Source organism: Necator americanus, chromosome III, assembly GCF_031761385.1.
Source record: "Necator americanus strain Aroian chromosome III, whole genome shotgun sequence".
Lineage (NCBI taxonomy): Eukaryota > Metazoa > Nematoda > Chromadorea > Rhabditida > Ancylostomatidae > Necator > Necator americanus.
The window spans coordinates 24958334-24978763 of record NC_087373.1 but is presented as its reverse complement, the minus strand read 5'-3'; the positions used below and the strand labels follow the sequence as shown (position 1 = coordinate 24978763).

At 41.1% G+C, this 20430-nt stretch overlaps 2 protein-coding genes across 4 annotated transcripts in view; one reads left to right on the top strand and one right to left on the bottom strand.

Annotated features, from left to right (window-relative positions):
• Positions 1–7912: 7912 nt before the first annotated feature.
• RB195_010835 (uncharacterized protein) lies at positions 7913–9293 on the top strand (the record flags this gene model as incomplete). 2 transcript variants are annotated; one of them, XM_064192003.1, is made up of 6 exons in its annotated part: positions 7913–8130; positions 8209–8446; positions 8506–8706; positions 8822–8896; positions 8986–9111; positions 9177–9293. In XM_064192003.1, the coding sequence occupies 6 exons, from the start codon at positions 7913–7915 to the stop codon at positions 9291–9293; spliced, it is 975 nt and encodes a 324-aa protein (XP_064049585.1). The 2 variants fall into 2 exon arrangements, with proteins under 2 accessions (XP_064049585.1, XP_064049586.1); XM_064192002.1 differs by having other exon boundaries at positions 8986–9114.
• A 1308-nt stretch (positions 9294–10601) lies between these two features.
• Positions 10602–20430, bottom strand: part of RB195_010833 (uncharacterized protein) — a gene marked incomplete at both ends in the record, with an annotated part of 28656 nt that continues 18827 nt past the window's right edge. The window contains 14 exons of one of the 2 annotated variants that reach the window (XM_064192000.1): positions 10602–10752; positions 10807–10897; positions 10959–11038; positions 11222–11279; positions 12341–12455; positions 12514–12639; positions 12703–12801; positions 12880–12970; positions 13102–13229; positions 14471–14629; positions 15000–15120; positions 20031–20036; positions 20122–20161; positions 20250–20281. In XM_064192000.1, the coding sequence (XP_064049583.1) occupies positions 10602–10752; positions 10807–10897; positions 10959–11038; positions 11222–11279; positions 12341–12455; positions 12514–12639; positions 12703–12801; positions 12880–12970; positions 13102–13229; positions 14471–14629; positions 15000–15120; positions 20031–20036; positions 20122–20161; positions 20250–20281 (1297 nt within the window). Of the gene's footprint in view, positions 10753–10806; positions 10898–10958; positions 11039–11221; positions 11280–12340; positions 12456–12513; positions 12640–12702; positions 12802–12879; positions 12971–13101; positions 13230–14470; positions 14630–14999; positions 15121–19162; positions 19252–19312; positions 19427–20030; positions 20037–20121; positions 20162–20249; positions 20282–20430 lie in introns of those variants that run through there. The other variant, XM_013444226.2, reaches the window with a different exon arrangement.

Genomic DNA, 20430 nt, shown 5'->3' with positions numbered 1-20430 from the left:
GCATCTCTCGTTAATAAGCTACCTTGTAAAGTTCTTATCTGGTTACGAATCATTGATATTACAATGAAAAATAAATTTCAGTCCTTTATATGCCTTAGTGGAAAATTTATGATTTTTAGAACCGCATTAGCAAAGTGTTAGCTCCACACATATATATGTTGATTCTGTGTGGAAGTGGACTTACAATTGGCTCCAAATGTATGTAACCAGGTGGGCGCGACGCGAAATCAATTGGGAAAGAGTAGAAGAGAAGAGGGCATGTGTCGAGGAAGAAAGAGTTCGCACTGCGACTGACTCACCGCGTCTCCTCGGTTGAACAAAATCTGTGTCGACTGTGTGTGAAGACAAGCAGTTTTCAAACAACAGAAATTCAGCCGCTGGCAAGCTGCAGTATTAATTCTTTCTTCGTGATTCACTCTTGTTGACAAGCACTCAACTTCTATAGGCGTTACTGCATAGTTTACTATGTCGAGGTACATCGAAAGTCGAACATTTCGATTAAGATTTAGGTTTTGTAACGCGCCACCGTTGCGCTCGCGCCGCATCCACGTGCGAGCGATCAAGGATCGGTGGTGTCTTCTCACCAGCCTGTTCGAACGAGACCCATGAGTAGGCTGTTGATTGTACAGGAACGTGTGCACAGAGGCGTGTTCTAACGTTCCTCGAAGTAACTGAAGTGGTTTTCACGGCTTTTTTTTACGATGGTTAGAGAGAGATGAGCGGAACCACCCTGGTCCGTTCCGCAACACGTCAAAATCGTGATATGCTGCCTTCGAAATGACGACAAAAGAAGAATGGTCTATTCTACCACTCAAAAAAAGAGTTATACGCTACTCCAAAGATTTTTTAATCTTATATTTACTCTCACATGCATTCGACTTTCTTTTTATAACGATGGTACCCGCACATTGGCGGTCTCTGGGGCTCAGTCCTTATTTATACCTCTACTTATTTCGTATGAAATATTCATAACTCATGTAAGGAAATCACAAAATCGCTTAATTTATCGGCGTGGCATTTTCCCACTTTGTGATGATGCGCAAATGCATTTTTATAGTTGTGCTCCGCAACGCTGCATTATGAAGGATAGGAAAGCGGCAACACGCTGCAGCAAGTGCAAACTCAGCAGCAAGTGGCGTAAAAATACTTGTGAACTGCGTCCTGGCACCCACCACGAACAGATCCTGGAATCGAAAATTTCCTCAACTGCTGCATTAGTCGGGGTATGAGTGAAGTACATGAGGAGTGAATTAAAGTGTGTTCAAGTGTCTAGCGTTAATCGCCACTACGTTCCCCTCAACTCAGAATCGCTTGAGTTTCACGAACGCGTAAGTAACCTATAGAATGACTTGAGGGAGCTAGCCGATATATCAAGTCAGTGCTGTTATCCTCAGAGACAAGTCTGATACCAATTTATCGACTCCGGGAGAAGAAGGGCTTGGTGAGCACTAGGACGGATTCAGACCCTCGACCGTATGGGTGTAAGGGACCCCCAACCGACTGCGCCACATCCCCCTTGAGTTGCATATAAAACTGAAGATTATCCGAGAACGACCACGAATGAAAGATTTGGTCGGCAGTAGGGCGGAATTGAACCTCCGACCGATCATGCTGCAGCCACAGGGGAACTCACTGCATCACACCGCCCCTGAAAAGTGAATTAATTGTAAGAAAACAGCGCCAAATGAGTAGAAGCGTAAAATGGATGAGCACTTCTGTTTAGTGACGGACGAAAAGAATGAAGTGTATCAATATAAAACAAGAGTATTTAACTAGAAACTTAACAAATAATTAATCCATTTATGGTGTGCACATGTCACGTCACGTCACGTCGTGGTCATTTGACTTCCGTAGCGCTTATGACGTCTATATAAGCATCGTAGAAAAGTGGACGAAGGAAAAAAGCGAAAAATGGCGATAGCGAATGGCGTATTTGTCCGCCTGCGGCATTATATATGTGCGCTGGTCCCGGTCCATTCGGATCAGTGTGGTGTACGCCTTCCTGGAGGTAACATATATTAATTTTTCATCTTTCAATGCACCGGGCACGTGTTTCTGCACGACGTCCCGCCACTGTGGAGTGCACCTTGTGTTCAAACGACACCACTTAAGAGATTAATGGAAATACTAGCTCAGTTTTTAACGGCGCTAGTGCTTATTGAGAGTGAGGGCTTCGAGAGCTTAATTCAGTTATTCTGTTGTTCTGTTTCTACACAATCGGGAGAGAAAGCAAAAGGAAAGAGCGAAGAAATGACCGAAAGGAAAATAGCTGCTCACCGAACCAACGTTTAGATACTTCGTTTTCTTTGCGTATTTCGCGGGTTCTAAGTACACGTATCTTGTGCGGATCGTTTTCCATTTTGGCATTTACTACAACTCTTCATTTAGTTTTTATTCACCTTCATTTGGTAAAGCCTTCGTTTGGAGCAGAAAACCCTGGAATCGCAGGTTAATCCGCCGGAAACAGCACCAGTTAATGATATTCACTTTTCAAGCATTTGTGCAATTCAACAACAGGATTTTCTGCAAAGTATAATGCGGATTTTCTCTTCGTTATATTTCCTTAGCCAATTCGAAGTAAAATTCTCAGGCGATGACAAATTGTCAGAGTTAATGAAAATGAATAACGAAGCCACTCATATTTCCTTTTATTAATTCGATATTCGTCGTTAATATTGTTGTTTTGTGTGAAGAGGATATATGCCATGAATGTGTAAAACAAAGTTGTAGCACTGTGTTTTTTCTGATAGTTTGAGTAGAACAAGAAGTGTTGTGTTTCCAGAACTGTCCGGTTCTGTTTCTCGTTTCTATCACAGAACCCTGTGAAAATCAGAGATTTCAGCGATCATTGCGACCTTTTTGCTTCCGCTAAACTTTAAAAATCCTTTTTGGAAGTGGAGCATGTCGAAGAACACAATGCGAATCCGCCTCCGTTCCCTCACCTGGTCGAGATTCTCTCAAAATGGCACCACTCGTGCATCATCTGCCGGCAGATAGTGTTCCTGTTTTCGATGAAGCGCACGTCGAGATCTTTGCTCAACAGAAAACAAAGTAGGCGGAAATTACCCATATGTTCATTATTCCTGTCACGAATATAATTACAACGATCAGAAAAGGCATTCACGCTTCTTTGGATTCATACAAAGATAAGTAGCCATGAACATAATTTTAGCCGTCTAACAATTTTTTTGCTTACATTTTGTTATTTGAGACTGCGTAGACTTATAATTCAGTCGCAAAACTGATGAATTGGTTGAGTCACAAAATTTACGACGATCACAAGAGTATTTTGCGTGAATAAATCAGTCGCATATTGTGATGTCACTTAATTAAAATACTACAGTTGTGCTCGCGATTAGCTTCCTGATATCCTCGGAAAAAACAGATTTAGCAGCAATTTGTGAATAATCGAGAACGCATCACGGCTGTAAAAAGCAATAATGTCGCTGTCTTATTGTCGTTCCTTGTTGTAATGCAAGACTCCGTCTCCGTCCGAAAAAATCTCAAGAATTAATTTAATGACCACCAAGAGCCTCACAAGCAGTAACTTAGTGCGCAGCGCTCCGTGCAACGATTTTCAGATAGTTTTCAGTATTATATGCGACTCAAGGGCAGGTGTGGCACAGTCGGTTAGGAGTCCGTTATACCCATTCGGTCGAGATTTCGAAACCGCTTAAATCCTAAATTTAATTAATAAATCGGTTCCTAATTTGCTCCACTTATGGTTATGATTCCTTATGGTTATATCTGCATATTAATTAAGTTGCTAAGACAAGATCTATCGACTAATTTTTGAGACCTGGGCTCTTAAAATCTAGTATTAAAGTACGTTTAAAAGAATAGGGGGCGGGTGTAGTGTAGCGGTTAGAGGTTCCGCTTCCTGCACGATCGATCGGAGGTTCGAATCCGCTCTAGTGCTCACCAAGCCTTTCATCACTCCAGGGTCGACAAATTGGTACTAGACCTAGCAAACGATTCTGAATTGAAGTGAACGTGGGGGCGCATCCCAAGCAGATTGATTGACGCCAGTGACCTTATCCTTCCTATGCAACTCAAGTGCAAGTGAAGAGGTGTAAATATATACTTGTTTTCTTCTTCTCAACATTTCATATATCGCATATACGCAAACTCGCATTATTTTGTTTTTCTGTTACCTTGTTCTGACGAAGCCTTTCTGGGTGAGTCTTTAATCTCGTAAGTCCATACAGTAACCCTGCGTGGGGTCGTCGTCTTCGTTGTCGTGCTCGCCAGTAGATGCTTTTGTTGAACCCAAACTTTGTTGTGCATTTCGTTTTGCATTTGACTGACCTCCACTTTCTTGTGCATTCAATACACGTAGTCATACACCAGTATTCCTTTATTTCTAACTTGAAACTCATTTATAAAAAATTTAGGAAATTGTTACGTTTTAGGTGTTTGAATTCCTTTTTCACCAGTCTTTCACTGTTGGGTCTTTTAATTTCATTAGAAAAAAGTTTAAGATACAAGAGTGAAGTCGATAGGGAGCACTCTGTCTGTTAGCAACACAGGGAGCGAAAATCAATTGCCTACACAACAGACAAGTTTGCTGAATACAAAAGGAAACAAACAAAAAGTTCTCGTAAACAAAAGATATAATCAAATGGTGTTTCTTATGAAAATAGTGTAATTCCGGGTGTAAAAAAGGTGAGAAGGTAAGAATTTCCAGCGAAGTTCCGCCGCAACTGAACGGTCGATGGTTCGAGATCGTATTAGACCAACGTAGCCTTTGCATCTCTGCGGAGTCGAGAAGTTGATGTCAGACTCTTCTGGGATGATAAAGAAATTGACTTGAAACATCGCCGGGCTCTGTAAGCGATGTGGAGACTGCACGAATAAACCATGTCTCCTGCCATGTTGCACACGCAAATACGGACACACTGTTGGCCTGTTCCATGTTGCCTCTCATTTCCAGGATCGTGCAAGCGAACTCCACGTTCCAGCTCTTGATTTATGCTGCGCGCTCCAGTCGCGGGTGACAGCGAGAGTATTAGAAGATACACCGGAGGTGTGTTAATTTTAAGGGATTGCCGACCCCTGGGAGCAATCCTTCCGAAACCATTTGGTAACCCTCTCTCTGACTAGGGTTGAGGTCTAGTCCTAGTCTTAGATTAATATTGGTAAAAACAATTTCAACAAATCCACTGACACCTATTTTTCTAGTATTTTTCTAGAAGATGTCTAGTCGAGGCTTCACTCTCGCAACTCGGTACTTGCTTAGGACTCTCCTTTCTTTACAAGATATGGGTTAGGCGTTTGCATTGAATGACAACTGGTGATGGTTTTCGACTGATCAACTTGGAAAAACTTTCGAGTGTTTCCACAAAAACGAGATTTTTCCAGCCTCCATGAATTTTATCCTGAAATAAGACAGTTCTTCTTGCAGAGAGACGCTCTTTTGAATGATGTCAAATTTAAAGGTAATTAACGAAGGGTGCGGAAACTCTGGTTGTTTTCAAGACACACGTTTGTCAAAGCTAAATTCTTGAAGTATATTTGAAATCAACAGCTCATTTGTTTTCGAATGGTATTTTCAAAATACAATTCTGCCAACTCCCCAGAATTCCGACGGTTTGCGACGGATTAATCGGTCGGATTTTGGGACACCAACTCAATTTTGGAAATAACATTGAGGCTCACAAATTTCCCAATAATTGTTTCTATTGTAGTAACATTAAATTCACAATTACGTAACGTCATGTAGAACAATATTCGATATTAATACATACAAATATGATAGTAGTAATTGTATGTCCAATAATCTAGTGTACTGCCTTACCCTCTCCACTTGTAACTTACAGTATGTAGTTAAGAACCAGAAAGCTTAAAATCAGAATTAGAGAACATATGAATAGTATTGTTTTTGAAAACCACGGAAACATTTCTTATTATCATTTCAATAAAAATAATTGCGGTATCGCAAAATTTAATTCACATGTTTTATATATTCATCGCGAAAATAAAAATACAAAAATATTAACTGATAAAGAATTACTTCGGATCAAACCTCTCATGACTCCATATCCTTCCTGTTTTATTGATGACAGCAAAGGAGACTGGAAGGAATTCTCACGTCAATAATTCTTTAACTTACAGTGAAAATCATCTTCACTGCAATATAAAAATTAGGAAATATCGAAAGAATAGAGATAATAAGCATGAAAAAAAAATTTAAGAAAAAATTTCACAGCTTCGAGGAAGTTGAAAAAGAAAAAGAAAAAGAATTATTTGTATCGAATCATCGCTTTGGCCACATCTACAAATATTTCAAGTACGAAAATAATTTATCTATCCAAAAACTTATATACTTATCTATCTATGAACTTCATTGTTTCGGAATTTCTAATTTACAAAAAAGGAACACTTCTTCTCCCCACTCTATACTTTTATCAATTTGAGAACCCTGGAGATACTAAGCTTAAATATGCATTTATTAATAATCGTATCTTTATTAAGATACCGTAATACACAACCAAACCATAATCTATCCAAAATGTTTGATAGTAAACCTATTACTAACATTTTTCGTAATAACATGTAGTAATAAAGTAATAAAGAGGTCCTTCCCATCAGATAAATAAACAAATAAACAATAATAAATAAATACATTAATATCTCATGCCTATGTCCACTGAGTTATATAACTACAAAAAAAAAATTCTCAAAGCATTCAAGATTTGGATGAAACTACTATCCCATGTGTTTGCAGTAATTCCGAAAATTATATAGATTCTCACTATAAAGACATTTTAACGAGAAATGAATTTAAAACTATAAAGTCTGCAGCATACTGAACAAAGGTACAAAATTCACTCAACCCATGGATCTCCCTAATAAACAGGTAAATCGTCTATGGGATAATGTCATAAAAATTGATATAAATTAAAATCCCCTGATACCGGTAAACATAACAAAAACTCTTCATTTTAATATCCATCAAAGCAAATTAGAGAAAAAGTATTTATTTTCTCTATGATATTTATTTATTTATTTATTCAAGCATTCAATTCTAGTGAACTCTGTTCCATCTCGTTCTTTTTTCTGTTTTATGGTACATCTGCAGGTGCAGGAACAGAGTTCACTAGAATTTCGCCTGAACTTTACACAACAAGGCTGGCCCTTTAAAGCATGAGGAGTGGTGGGTTGGTAGGTCATTCTCCTGCTACAGAAGGTGCGAAATCCTCACGCGAGATCCTTTTCCCAGACCCAGAACGCTACAGTAGACAACCGAATACCAGGGTTTGGGTGACCAACTTAACCTCGAACGGAGGAATCCGTACGGGACCCTGGGCGAACGGGTGGGGGACCTCAAGCGCAAGGGCTCACCAACTTTGCTATCCTTTAATGGCTTTCCACCTCCAGGAGAGAATAAGGACCAACTGCAGGGACGAATTGAAAAGGATCATATCAAGGCACAATTCCAGCTAGCTAGTGTCACAATGAACAACAGGAAAGGAGGAACCAAAATTGTGAGCTAAAAACAGATATCAATCCAATGCTTATTCAATCTTCCAATATTCCACAACCTTATTGTCTGCGGCACAAATTCTCAATCCAAAAGAAAATTCCCATTCTCAAGTTTGTTTATCATGTTGTCATTTGCTTATTAGAAATTTTGTTTATGTGAGTTGTGTCAGCTGTTTATTAATTCACCTTAGTGGCTAATGAGTTTCCCACCAACCACTTATTTCCCTCTAGGAGTAAGCAGTGTTTCTGTCCAGTTTTGACGAAAGTCAGACTTTCTTCAGCGTTATTTTTGATTTTTGATGAAAATAGGCCGTATTTGGAATTATTCTACCGTCTCTAACGTGGCGAGACTGATGTTTACCACACTCATAGGAAATTGTCTGATCATCCGTTTTACAACGCTGTGTTTCCAGAGTTCAGTATAGCGATGGTGACGTCCGCCGTGGAACAGGAAAATTTCCTGGATCATCTGTTCTCTACTGTGTACATTACGTATAGCCTGATCGGAATCCTGCTGAATTTGATCTTGCTCTGGTTGATCATCACCCAGAAGAACGACTGTATTAGAGAGTATCGTATTTTACTCGGAAATACCACCTGTGCACTACTTCTCTTGTCAGCTCTTACCCTTTTCTTGCAACTACGGTAAGTAAGTACGGTAGATTTCCTGTAAACATGTGGGAGTTTGTGTACATATAGTTGAGACTAGTCACAATTTTGCAGATTTGTTGTCGCTGGGAACTCGCTGGGCTATGTTGCCCTCGGACCAGCACGGTTCCTGAACATGCCACGGCTGGTGCTTTTCTGCACGTCGTTGATGCTCACCATTGACATTTATTCCTTCATGACGATAGCTATGTGTATGGTCTACAAGTATCTAACACTCACTGAGAGCAGTCCAAGCGAAGAGAAGCTGTTGATCGGAATCGGCCTTTTCTTTCTGTTACCTCTTTCGACCGGAGTTAGTTCAAAGAGAAACGGTGGCCTTGAACGTAGTTCTAATGTTGTCGCACTTTTCAGATTGCCTTGCTTGTATACGATCCGGATTATTCGGAACTTCACACAATTCTTGAGGAACTCAGACCAGAGTACGACTTGGAGAGATATGGGAATTATAGCGGCCTACCGAACGTTAGGAGCATTTATGTTATGTATTTGATTGTTGTGATATGCTCCATCGGAGTCTCATCGTACATCGTCATGATAATCGCCGGAGTGAAGGTGAGCTGCGGGCTGATCTCAGAATTAGCCGAGAGCGGTGGAGATTTAAAGTAAAAGAACCTTTTCTGAAGAAATCATCTCTTAGTTACCGGGACCCAGAGAATATCCATTTCAGATTCAACGTCTGGTGCTGACCAGCCATTCTAAAATGTCCGCCAGTAACATGAGAATTTTCAAAATGATGGTGAAGGTTCGTTTAATGTTGCGGATCCCCTTGTATAATTTTCATCATACATTCATCATAGAAGTGTAGTGAAGTTTAGAAAATGTCGAATTAAGGCTCTGGTGATCCAGTCGTTCATGCCTGTGTTCTTCTCGTTTCCTACAAAAATCCTCTACCTTACCGTACAGTTCGGCGCATTCCGATCGCTTACCGCTGAATATCTGATGTTTGCGATGTCCCCGGTGGTGTCTATCATCGACCCGTGTGTCACGATGTATTTTGTTGTTCCATATAGGCGATATCTCAGGAAGAAGCTGGGCTTCTCGAAGAAGATAGGAAAGAGCTCCAACACGGAAACGGAGCAGTCCTTTACAAGAAGAAGCAGCTCGTGGAACAAACCTACATTAACTCAGATCTCATCTGATTAGTAGCAGCAGTCCAACAGACGTGCCAAGGCACTAGATCTTGTTTGGTGAGAAAGTAAAGAGATTTCTTCTCGTTAAAATCTAGAAAAATAAAAATTCTGTGCATTCTCATGGTTGAGTTGAGATGTTGCTCTAAATTCCACAGCTTCGTTCGTACCAAATCCAAGTTTTTTCGATACATACAGGAAATACATCTATAGAATGATTGTATAGCTAATATATACACTAGATATACAGAGGATAAAGGACAAAGTGTCTGGCGCTGCTCAATCCGCCTCCGGATGCGCCACCGCTTTCCCTTTCAACTAAGAATCGCTTGGGGATTACGAACGCGCGTTCAACGTACGTAATACTTGGGCGGTGGCCGGATAAGCGGAACGTGACTGAATGTGCATGCCGTTACTGTGTTTCTGTTACCACCGCTTCACGAAACCATAAATGCAACAATGAATTTCCAACCACGTCGAATATATTGCAGCAGCCTACCTTCTCATAATACGAAGACGACGCATCTAGAAATTTGCCTGCAAACACAAACTGCTCCAGAGTTCCCAAGTAAAAAGAAGTAAAAGATGTTCAGACTGATGAATGTGGGTGAGATTAGCAAGTTCTTCTCACTTCAGAATACAGGAAAAATTTCATTTCTTTGAGTATTCATAAAGAATAAGAACGTAAACCTCAATTGTGGTCTAGGAGTCATCCGAGCACCAAATCCTAGATAAGATATGAGCCCCAGCCTAGAAAATTCGGAAAATTGTAAGGTCGAGCTTCTTCAGGAACAATAAAGAGAAAACCGACGTTAAAATAGCCGAGATTCGCAGTCTTTGGGCATGTGCAGATTTAGAAAACCGTGTTGGTTATCAGTGTTTTGGAACTAACGTGTGAAAGCTCAGATCTTACCACTAATTGGAAAATCTGTGGTTATCTCTCGCCTCACACTCATCTGCATGATCGTCAAAGATTGTAGAAGTGTACGGGCTTGCTTGTTCACCTCCGCCAAGTGCTTTGTAAGGTTAAAAATAAAGTGTTCGACATTGATCGTCCCCCTTGGGACACCCCTACGTGTTCTACTTCAAATCCTGAATCGTTCTGGTTTGCGAACAAGCATGCGACCTGCAAAATGACGAGAAAAGAGGGAATCGCTGCGATAAGTTTGTGTGCTTGTTTTCTCTACAAATTCAGGATTGGTTTCTTGACGCGAATGGCCACCGACCACGCTGATACACATATCTTCGGATATTTATTAACTCGTTTCTGGCTTTGGTTCGGTCGCTGGCTCCAGTGTGCTGATCGATTGGAATGGCGATTCACTCGCTCTCAGACGACATTATCGACGTGTTCAGATTCGAGTGCTCAGACAACGTTTTCACCATCCGGGCCGACAGCGATGGGATGTACTCTCTTGGAATGAGCCATGTGGACAGGTTGAACAGATCCAGGAACACTTTGTATTTGTCGCTAAAATAAGTGAGGGATTCTTAACATAACAGCGACTGTGAGGACTACTCGAACCTCACGGTGCTTCTTAGATACATGTAACCCGAGCTGCCACCGGTTCCTTGCTTGCTTCCGAGCATTCGTTGGACGAGTATTACGTGATTATCTAAACGACCACAGTCATTTTTCAGCAAAGCAATCAATTGCAGCAAAACACAGCTGCTCACATCTCCACTTTGTAAACAAACTGTCGATGTCCATGAGGTACGTGAGTATCTGATAAGGCTGTGAAAACCGAGGCATGTCTCTGGAAAAATGTGTGCTAATCCTGAAGAAAGAGGGGACAAGGGCTTTGCCTTAGGATTAAAACTAGGAATAAAATCAACTAATATCAGCGATAAAACGTGACAAACAATGTAAACTAGCTGTACAGAATGAATACTGCTACTTGAATAGTGCTATGAGGGAAAGATGGTAAAGAGAGTGCTACCTGTAGAAGTAGATCATGAGCGCTCCTTTCATCGCGTCGTGTGACAGTAATCGTGTTCCTAAATCATTCACATCCAAACTCTGTGACAACAATAATCCAGAACAGGCCGACAAAAGCAGTGCCAGATCAACCGTTCTTGCCCCTTGCATTCTTCATTCTTCCGACCAAAACATACTAAATCTAGTTTCCAGGAACCGAAACACCCCTCTAGAAGTGGAGGATCCGAACGCTTCATCCTACCCAACAGAGCAACTCTTTAGATCCCTCTGAGTGATAAAGCCTACTTCACATGATTTCTTTTTAGCACTTCGATGGGTGTAAAGAGTTGCTTCATCGGATGAACTGAGACTTTGGATGCTTCTGAGGCCACGGATTCTTGGATTTGTAGGGTATGTTCTGCGTTTCACCTGTGCCTCTTGATAACAGCGTTCTGAATGCTAAATATTTACATAAACCGGTACAACTTTCGTTCCCTTCTAACTGCTCCTGATTTCACTAAGTAAAACCAAACTCTAACTCTTCTAACTCTATTCTAACATCACATGTAGGTCCAACGTTTGGTTCAATGGAGTTGTTGCACTTGAAATTTTGTCGATGAGTTCATTTCTATGGAAAGAGGCAACAGTAAAAGGAGGGAGAGAAAACTGTGCTAAAAATGTGCATTTATCTTGTATTCTGAAACTGAACCGTACAGTACTGTCGTTACACTATGTATAGGTCTGTACTAGTATGCATATTCATTAGTTTTAGCTAGTAAAGTAGTTAATTCCTTGATGAATTAAGGTTGGAGCGTTGGAGTCAATACAGTGCACGGCCACGGTATGGAATTTGCTGAACAACCGTAAGAAATTCTTAGAGAATTCACAGAGATGCATGATTTTTAAACATCTTTAGAGGGGTTTTTTGATGTCACAAACATACTCCATTTTGGATTTTTTTTTTTGAGAAAGAAAAATTGCACTGCTCTCTTCGAAATATTTTGAGGAGAAGAATTGTGAATCCTCCATACTCTATTCCAGTGTATTTAGACTCCTTCACACGATTTTACTATTGCAGAGTAAATCCCAGAGAACATCATTCAAGAACTTTCTCAGCTGTCTTGAAAAAAACTTTCCATACCGTTGAGAATCTGCTGAGCGTGTTGTTTAGGATCAAGGATCGTCGCAAATGAGTCCTTGGTTTTGTGATATTCGGCGAGTAGTTGATCGTGGACGTTTTGTGGAAGACCTTCTCTCTTCAAGTTTCAACTGTTAAACAGACAGATGATCCTATTCGGGAAGGTTCTCCTCTACCATTGCTTCCTCATATAGATCACCCAGGTAGCGTTTGACTGCTCGTTCATATCGTGGCCAGAAGCCCTCTTCAACCTCACCGTCCACCTCAGCTTGTTTGAGACCAGGAGTTCTTTCTAACCAGTTCTGGAAAATGTTACTTCAGCAGTGGAAGGAAATGAAGACTGAAGACGACGTAGGGAACATTACTTGAATGAGCGTCAAGAGCGAGGGGTTCTGCTCACTTTCTTCCAGTGTCTGCGATTCATTCTTGTCGAGAAACACGTTTTTGTAGTGTTGGGCATTGTACTGAAGATGACCTTTTACTCGTGTACGTTAGAACAGTAATCGGAGAGCGTAAGGGAACAATAGTAATCGCTGGCCTACTCTGATCCTTCTATCCGGGCGAACCCCCATCTTATTTTCTAGTAGCCGGAATTGCAATGATTGGAAACCGGAAGCAGGTGTGAGGTATTTCCTGCAGCAGAAATTGTTAACAGACAAAAGAAAAGGAGGGAAATTGATTTTATGGTCGGTGGGAAAAATAGTAGAAAAGAAGTACAGCTCCTTTTTTTGAAGTAATTAGTGAATCTTTGAAAGCCAGCTCACCTAAAATCTACGAAGTCAAGAGGGCTCATCGTGTCGAGAATGGTTATCTGATCGACGAGCAGTTTCAGAATACGTACCGTTCGATCCAGGCCAGACACAATGCGAAGCGTCTTTGTTTCATCAACGATCTTAAATCAACACTATCCTCTGTGATCTGCCACAGCGACAACGGTGGGAGTGTACAGTTGGGTCAGAACGACATGAAGCATAAACAGTTGCGTAAGCGGCTGCTCTCGAAGCGGCGCGGTGGAGCGTAGCGGTTGGGACCGTGTAAGGATCCTCGCTACTGCCACCCATCTCTGCAGTTCGCTACGGTCCCACCTCGATTCCAATCGCCATCTCCACCGCACCGCTTTGAGCGCAGCCGCTTACGCAACTGTCAGTGCTTCATACCGTTTTGATCTGACTGTAGTAGTAGTAGGTTAATTCCCCTCAAACAACGGAGTGAGAAGAGTGCGCTGTTGAAACGTAGGTTTTCTGTCATTCTACTCTGCAGCAATCTTTGACTCTTCGAGTTCATCCTGCTGAATACGTTCTGTGGGCATCACGTTTCTGGCAACGTAGGACATTCTTCGGGAAATAAGTGTCCCACTTTAATCAAATCTTTTGAACTTGTCCTATTATAGGTTAAACAGACTACAAGTTGCACCTACAATTTTTTACAATTGACCGTTACAACTGAGATCTCAAGCTACTTCTAACTGACGTCGCGTATTTTCAAATAACGTCTAAATAATGGACAAGGTTGTAAGTCGGCTGCATGAAAGTATTCTCAAAAAATAACCGGAAAATTATAATACAAGACAGGGGACAATGACTTCACCGACTAGAAATATAGTCGACTCCGAGTATGTTCATCCGGGTGGCCGCAGCGCGTCCACGCAGCGTACACTCTTCCTCTACTTTCATCGTGCCGTAATTAAAGGCAGCATACCACGAATCTGAGGTAGTGCGGATTTCAGATGGAGTATTTGTAAACGGGATAGTAAATTATGGAGAGGGGTGTGGTTCCGTCCATTTCTTCCTAATTGCCGTAAAAAAACGGCTCGGAAGACGCGCGCGTGCACAAGGCTGATGCTTTTAAAGGCCTTACACGGTTGATCGTATTCAGTGCCATCTATGAGTGATGGATAACGTAATCTTCCTAGAAAATTCTACACTAACACGCTTTACAGTTAGCGCTGACGGACTTCTTAGGTCGTTCAGCTTTTCTAACGAGTTGAAGAAAGGATTTGTAGGCAGCCGTTACCGACGTGATACATGAACACTGGCAAGCTCAGGGAAGAGTTCTCAGGATGGTATCATTTGTGATGTGTGAGGGTGTAGAACGTGTTATTGTGAAGAAGTACGGGAACAACGTACAACGTACTGTGTTGTTGAGTAGTTCGCGTACGATGTCGATGTCGAAGATGATCTGCTTGAACCATAGCTCGTACGACTGGTGAATTATGATGAAAAGATGCTCGTCGTCTACTCGATGACCTTGCTCTTCTGACTGTAGCTTCTGGCAGTCCAATAGTTTGTGTAACTAAAAAAAATCCGAAAAAATAAGGTCGTTCATTTTTGGGAGTTATCGAATGAGTATTGAGCACCGGCCCGTAGGAATATTAATTTATTTAATACACATCTTAAACTTCATCAATTCCTGTAAGACCTTTTGCGTGATTGCAACTAACTCCAAGCAACCACTGGAAACCCCCAGCTGAAACTGCGCACAAAACATGTTCTCCCTGTTAAGGGCTTATATTCACTAAAGCAAAAAGAAGCACTAGTTTTGAATGGAGGGTTATCGTTATGTTTTACGCAGAGATCACAAACGAACTCCACTATTCTTGGCTTATTTTTCGAAACTTTTTCAAAACTTCATTTTACTGACAAAAAAAAAAAACGTTTCTCACCTGAAGATATTGTCCGTACGTGACTCCTTGTCCAAGAGCGACTTTGTTCGTTCCGGCTTGTGCATCGTCTTCAGTCATTTCCATGAAGGTAACTCTCGATCCGTTGAAAGGGCACGTCATCCTACAGAAGGAGGTTCAAGCTGATAACATCCCCAATGGCAGCACGGCATTAACAAATGTGAGGAGGACGACTTGAATAAATATTTTTGCACGCAATTAGTAGGACATCGTTAAAGGTACTATCGAGGAGCCGTTTGCAACTAGAAAAAAGATAAAGGATGAAGGGCACGGCGTTGATCAATCCCTATAGGGATGTGTCTAAGCGTTTTCTGTTTATCCTTTCAGGTTTGTTTTTTTTTTGGCCAGTGTTCTTGTCGTCCCAGACAGGTCTGGTACTAATTTATCGACCTCGAAGACATGAAAGGCATGGTTGGCTCTAGAGCGATTCAAAACATCATCGGTGAAGGGACAGCAGAACCTCCTACCTACGCTACACCCTCCGGAAAAAGAACATCTTGAAAGTTCAGTCAAATTCTTGAAATTCCTAAGTCTCATCCTACAAATCCACTCTGGCCTTTACTAAGAGCTGCGCCGAATAGGTACACATCTTCTTGAAAGCACATATAATAGAAGTAAAAATTAGCATCAAAGCAATTTTTAAATGAGCTGCACCACAACTACCTCCCAGAACAAGATAAATTGCACGTTTGCAGGTGAGTGACAGAAGAATAAATCAGGCCGATTCTTTCTAGAATTTTCGTTTTGTTGCGAAAACGCGCTACTGCGCTTCCTTATTTGTGTGACGTAGCGATTCTGCTTCCATCTAATTGGGGAACTCGCCGCCGCATTAGCGATTACTACCGGAATCTACAGAAACTGTATTAGTTCTTCTGATGCATTTAAGCGGAAATTAAATGGCATTTTATCCGGTTATTCAGGACTGATGACGGAAGGAAACATATAGAAGTGGCTAGCGAACGAATGTAAAGCAGAGTCACCAAAGAAGTAATCTACAGAGTGACTCTGAGACAGTAATGCCCAAAAACTGTGCATTTTATTTTGGGAGTTTTCGACAATTTCTTTTTGGAACCCTCTTGTAGTCGGTTTGTCGAATAGCAGGGACAAAGCGAAATGGTGTTTAAGAAGGTCCCCATGAAGTAGGTCACGTAAAAGTCGAGAAGTGTATAAGGCAGCCTCTATTTTCTTCCTCAGTTTTAAGTAATTTTTGAAGACTAAAAAGAGGTATTTAGAACCACTAGTGTCAAAGAAGGTCCTATTTCCCATCTGGACGATGAACGTTGAGGCAAAAAAAAGTTCAGAAAAATCCGAGGACTAGGCTCCCTAAGAGAAGAGGAAATTCCCTGGAAGGAACAAAAAATGACATAATAGTCAGAGATCAAGGGCGATGTCGGTCAGCGACGAAATTGCCGCAGGCGATGTCGTCGATAGTCGACGATAGCGGCGATATCGTCGGTGGTCCGCGACCGCTGGTATCTAATCGGACGCGTTTCGTTGACACAGTGTAATGCGCGCATTAGGTGCGCATGCTTCGCGACAACGTGATCATAACGCTGACAACTAATATAACTAGCAGAAAGCACACAAAAACAAAATTTAAAACAAGCAAGGCATTTCAATGTGACCAGAAGACTGGGTAAAGGAAGGTCATGGCTTCACTTCAGGACACCTATGTCTGGAGCAGAATAAATAAAATTCTAGCGTAGAGACTTTGAATGGAAATGATCGAAAGTTGGATCTAAAGACATTCCAAATTCGGACTCGATCCGATCTCTGGATATCCCAACGTGCCGACTTCTCATTGTACGATATTTTTGAGTGTCCTTAAGCGCTGGCTGGTCCAGTCAATTTATTCATTTTTACACTACGTTTTAAATTAGTGTTCGTTTCGGGAGTAGAGGAATTTCCCTGTTTTTCAATGATATCGAAATTTAACTTTAGAACAGCAGATAGATGTGGCATATGTAGAAAAGAAAAACAAATGTTGATTTACAAGACAAACGTTTCTTTTCTTGTCGAGAGAGTAGAAAACTTAGTGCTGGTAGCTAACATGTAAATTTCTGTCGAATCCACAAAAAAGGAAAATTTAGAAGTGGCTGCGAGAATTTTATTGCATGCATTTGATTTTTGTGACTAAGATTTTAGTGCATAATTTCTCATTGTTTCTTTCAGCAAAATTTTCATGGGATAAATTTCGTTTTTTCATAGGATTTTATCCCCTTAAATTGAGACAGAAGATCCACCCTTGTGCAGGTATCACTTGATTGCTGGGAATTTGCCCTAACAAATGTTTTTTTAGTGCTGATTAGCTAATGTTGTTGATTAGTTTCCATACTACAAACTACGGAGTTAAAAGATGAAAATAACACAACATTTTCAATTTTTTTGTTTGATTTACCAGTAGAAGTGGCAGAAACAATTGCATTGCTTGTATACAAAGCCCTGTTTTTTTTTAGAAAACTAGTCGAGCATGGTTTTTTCCATTCCAAAAAAGACATTTTTTGTCGTAAAAAAACCAGACAAGCATTGATTCATTATGACCTCATCAATTCGAATATGACTGCTCGAGAACTTTATCGAATTTTTATATGATCGATTGTTTAGATGCACTCTGCATAGCGCATTCGGTAAGAGGTTGGCGGTGACTGTGCAATCGATGGTTCGAACTCGCCCTGGTGCCAGCCAAAGCCTTTATTCTTAAGCGATCCACCAACTGCTACCAAACTGCTCTGCGAAGAACGATTCCAGAATGCGGTGAAACGCGTTGGCGCACCTCCAGCGGATTGCCGAGACACGGCACTCGAGAGGATACGCTTATCCTTAATGAATCTATCTTTTAGCTAGTTATAAACTTTTAGTTATAAGCAAAACTATCGATATTTACTATTACACTGCTATTTGTACATTAGACATTCAATTATTAGCTTTAAGCTACTAAACCGCATGGAAGCGTGCACCAATTTACCAGATTTACTTAGCACTGCAACTTTCATTTACTAATTATACATAAGTTGTTTGTTCTCCAAGAGTCAAATAATAAGCAATTTCAGTTGTTCAGGCAGACAAGTGATAATTTCAACATTTTCCAAACCTCGCATACAAAGCTACAACAAATCTCATGTTCTACAAAAAATGTGAAGCAAATAACGGGAGAAATAGTTTACTGTGGAAAAAATGGATGTTTTGCCCGTTTTGCACAGCAAACACAATCGGAAAAGCACCGTAGGGAGAAAGTAAGCACAATATTTGTACCTTTCACAACAGCGTGTAGAGAGAACATGTTCCCTGAAGTTTATTCAAATGGTCGCGTGCTTTCGATGACCTGAAAAGTGTTTTCTCTCGTGATGTAATGAAGATGTGCACAGTAGTATTCTTGCGCGAAGTGCTGCCAGGATACCGTTAGCGACCCTGCGCAAGAACAATTAAAGTACAGAGACGTCTAGCGAGAGATTAACTGATTCGTGCGATTTTAAGTTTCCCAGAGCAAAATATAATCTGCACCTATGCCACCTATGATCGTCTTCGTTCACGGCTTCCTCGGAAATCACCCAGATTGAACGATTCCAAAGAAAATTTTTTGAAGTGGATTTTCATGAACGAATCGAATTATAGTGTTTCAAACGTCAAGACAACGTTTGCTTCCAATCCTCGAAGCAGTCAGACAAGTCTTTTCGGAGATGGCCTGTAACACTTTCTTCTATTCAGCTTTTATCTCGTCAAAGGGGTTGAAACTGTTTTCCCGGAGCCGTCTTTTGAGTTCGTTGAACAGCCAGAAGTCGTGGTGCTAAATCAGGCCGAATGCAGTTGCTGTGGAACGATATAGGTTGTTTCGGGCGAAATACTCCCGAAGAACCAACGCAGTGGTGGACGGTCCATCACCGTGGTGCAGAAGCCAGGAACTGTCCCCATAATTCTGACCTTTTGAGGCGAATAGCTTCACGCAAACGACGCATAACACTCAAATAATATTTTGGGGCAGGAAATCTTTGATTTTCTTGGCGTGGTTTTCACCGGCAATTGTTCTGGTTGTCCGGGGCGCTGTTCGTCTTGAACTCGTTCTCGGCCTTCCAAGCCTTTGTACCACTTGTAGACATTTTTTTTTTGCGAATTCCTCTATCATCAATGATCTTCTGTAACGTCCTCACCGTCTCCTTAGCTTAATATTCATTCTGCAAACAAAATTTAGTACAAATTCCTTAAGCAATTGAACATATTGACAGACAATGTTACCAACCTATAAAAAGAAAATAATTCATGATTTTATAGCACCCGCGAAGCTTAATAGAAAAATTCACCTTATTCTTTGATCCCTGAACTATATCTTTCTGCAGACCAAAACTTTCAAGATTTTGGATGATGATATAAGTCACCGTGAAAAGCCATTGTAAAGTCCCAAGTGTAGCAATCATGTGCAGAGGTACCCATATGTCTCAAATGTTGATGACTTTTCCTGCGGAAGATTAAAGAACAATTCAAAAAGCATCAATAAAAGCGCTCGTTGAGACTATGCTGTTTGCTTTTCCAGTTAGAAGTTAACACGACACAGTTCTATTGAATTTCTTCGATGTATGACTCGAAGTAAGGGGCCGCGTTTACAAGGCTGATTGCTGTCTGAAAAGAAGCCGAGGAGATCCTCCTCGATCGAAGAATGACAGGCCTGAATGGCAGAAAGTGCAGAAAGAAAATCCGCCAACGTGTGCCCATACATGTTCGAGTACGAACCTGAAGAAAGCTTTGCGATGCCTTCACAAAGTCTATCCAAGTTTATCCAATTTATCAGGCAAAAGAAACGCTCCCGGTTCTAGAGCAGTGGAATATATCTGTGGAAACAAGATCCAGATATAAATAATTCTGTATGTGCAGCCCGCGGTACTAGTGATTTCAACAAGGAGAAGCGTCTGAGAAAGAATCTGCGTAGTCAGCTGCAACAAGGTCGGAAAAGGATATCAAGAGCGAAAGTGTTTGAAAAGGCCAGGGGACAAGAACCCTAAGAAAGCCTTACTTATTACCTACCTTATTCTTTACTGAGACAGTACAGCGGCGAAATGAAAAGATGTTCTCCAGTCCTCCACCCTAGCAATGAAGTAGCAGTTGGTGAGGCAACCCTTCCAATTTGGAGGGATCACTTTGACACAATGGTGAACCTGGAATCGCCATCAGCTTCTGACGGAATTAGCGATCTGTGTGAACTAGCAAAGATCACTCGTTCAGCATGAATCAACGAAAGCACACCTGACTCGTGGAAACACGCCACCGTTCTTCCACTACACAAAAAGTCATCTATCACAGATCCAAAAATCTATCGAAGAATCTCATTGCCGGATGTTAAGGTCTTAGATCGAAGTATCCTGAATCGAGTTATGAAACATCGCGAAGAAACAATGAGCAGGCCGGCTTTCGTTCTACGATTGAC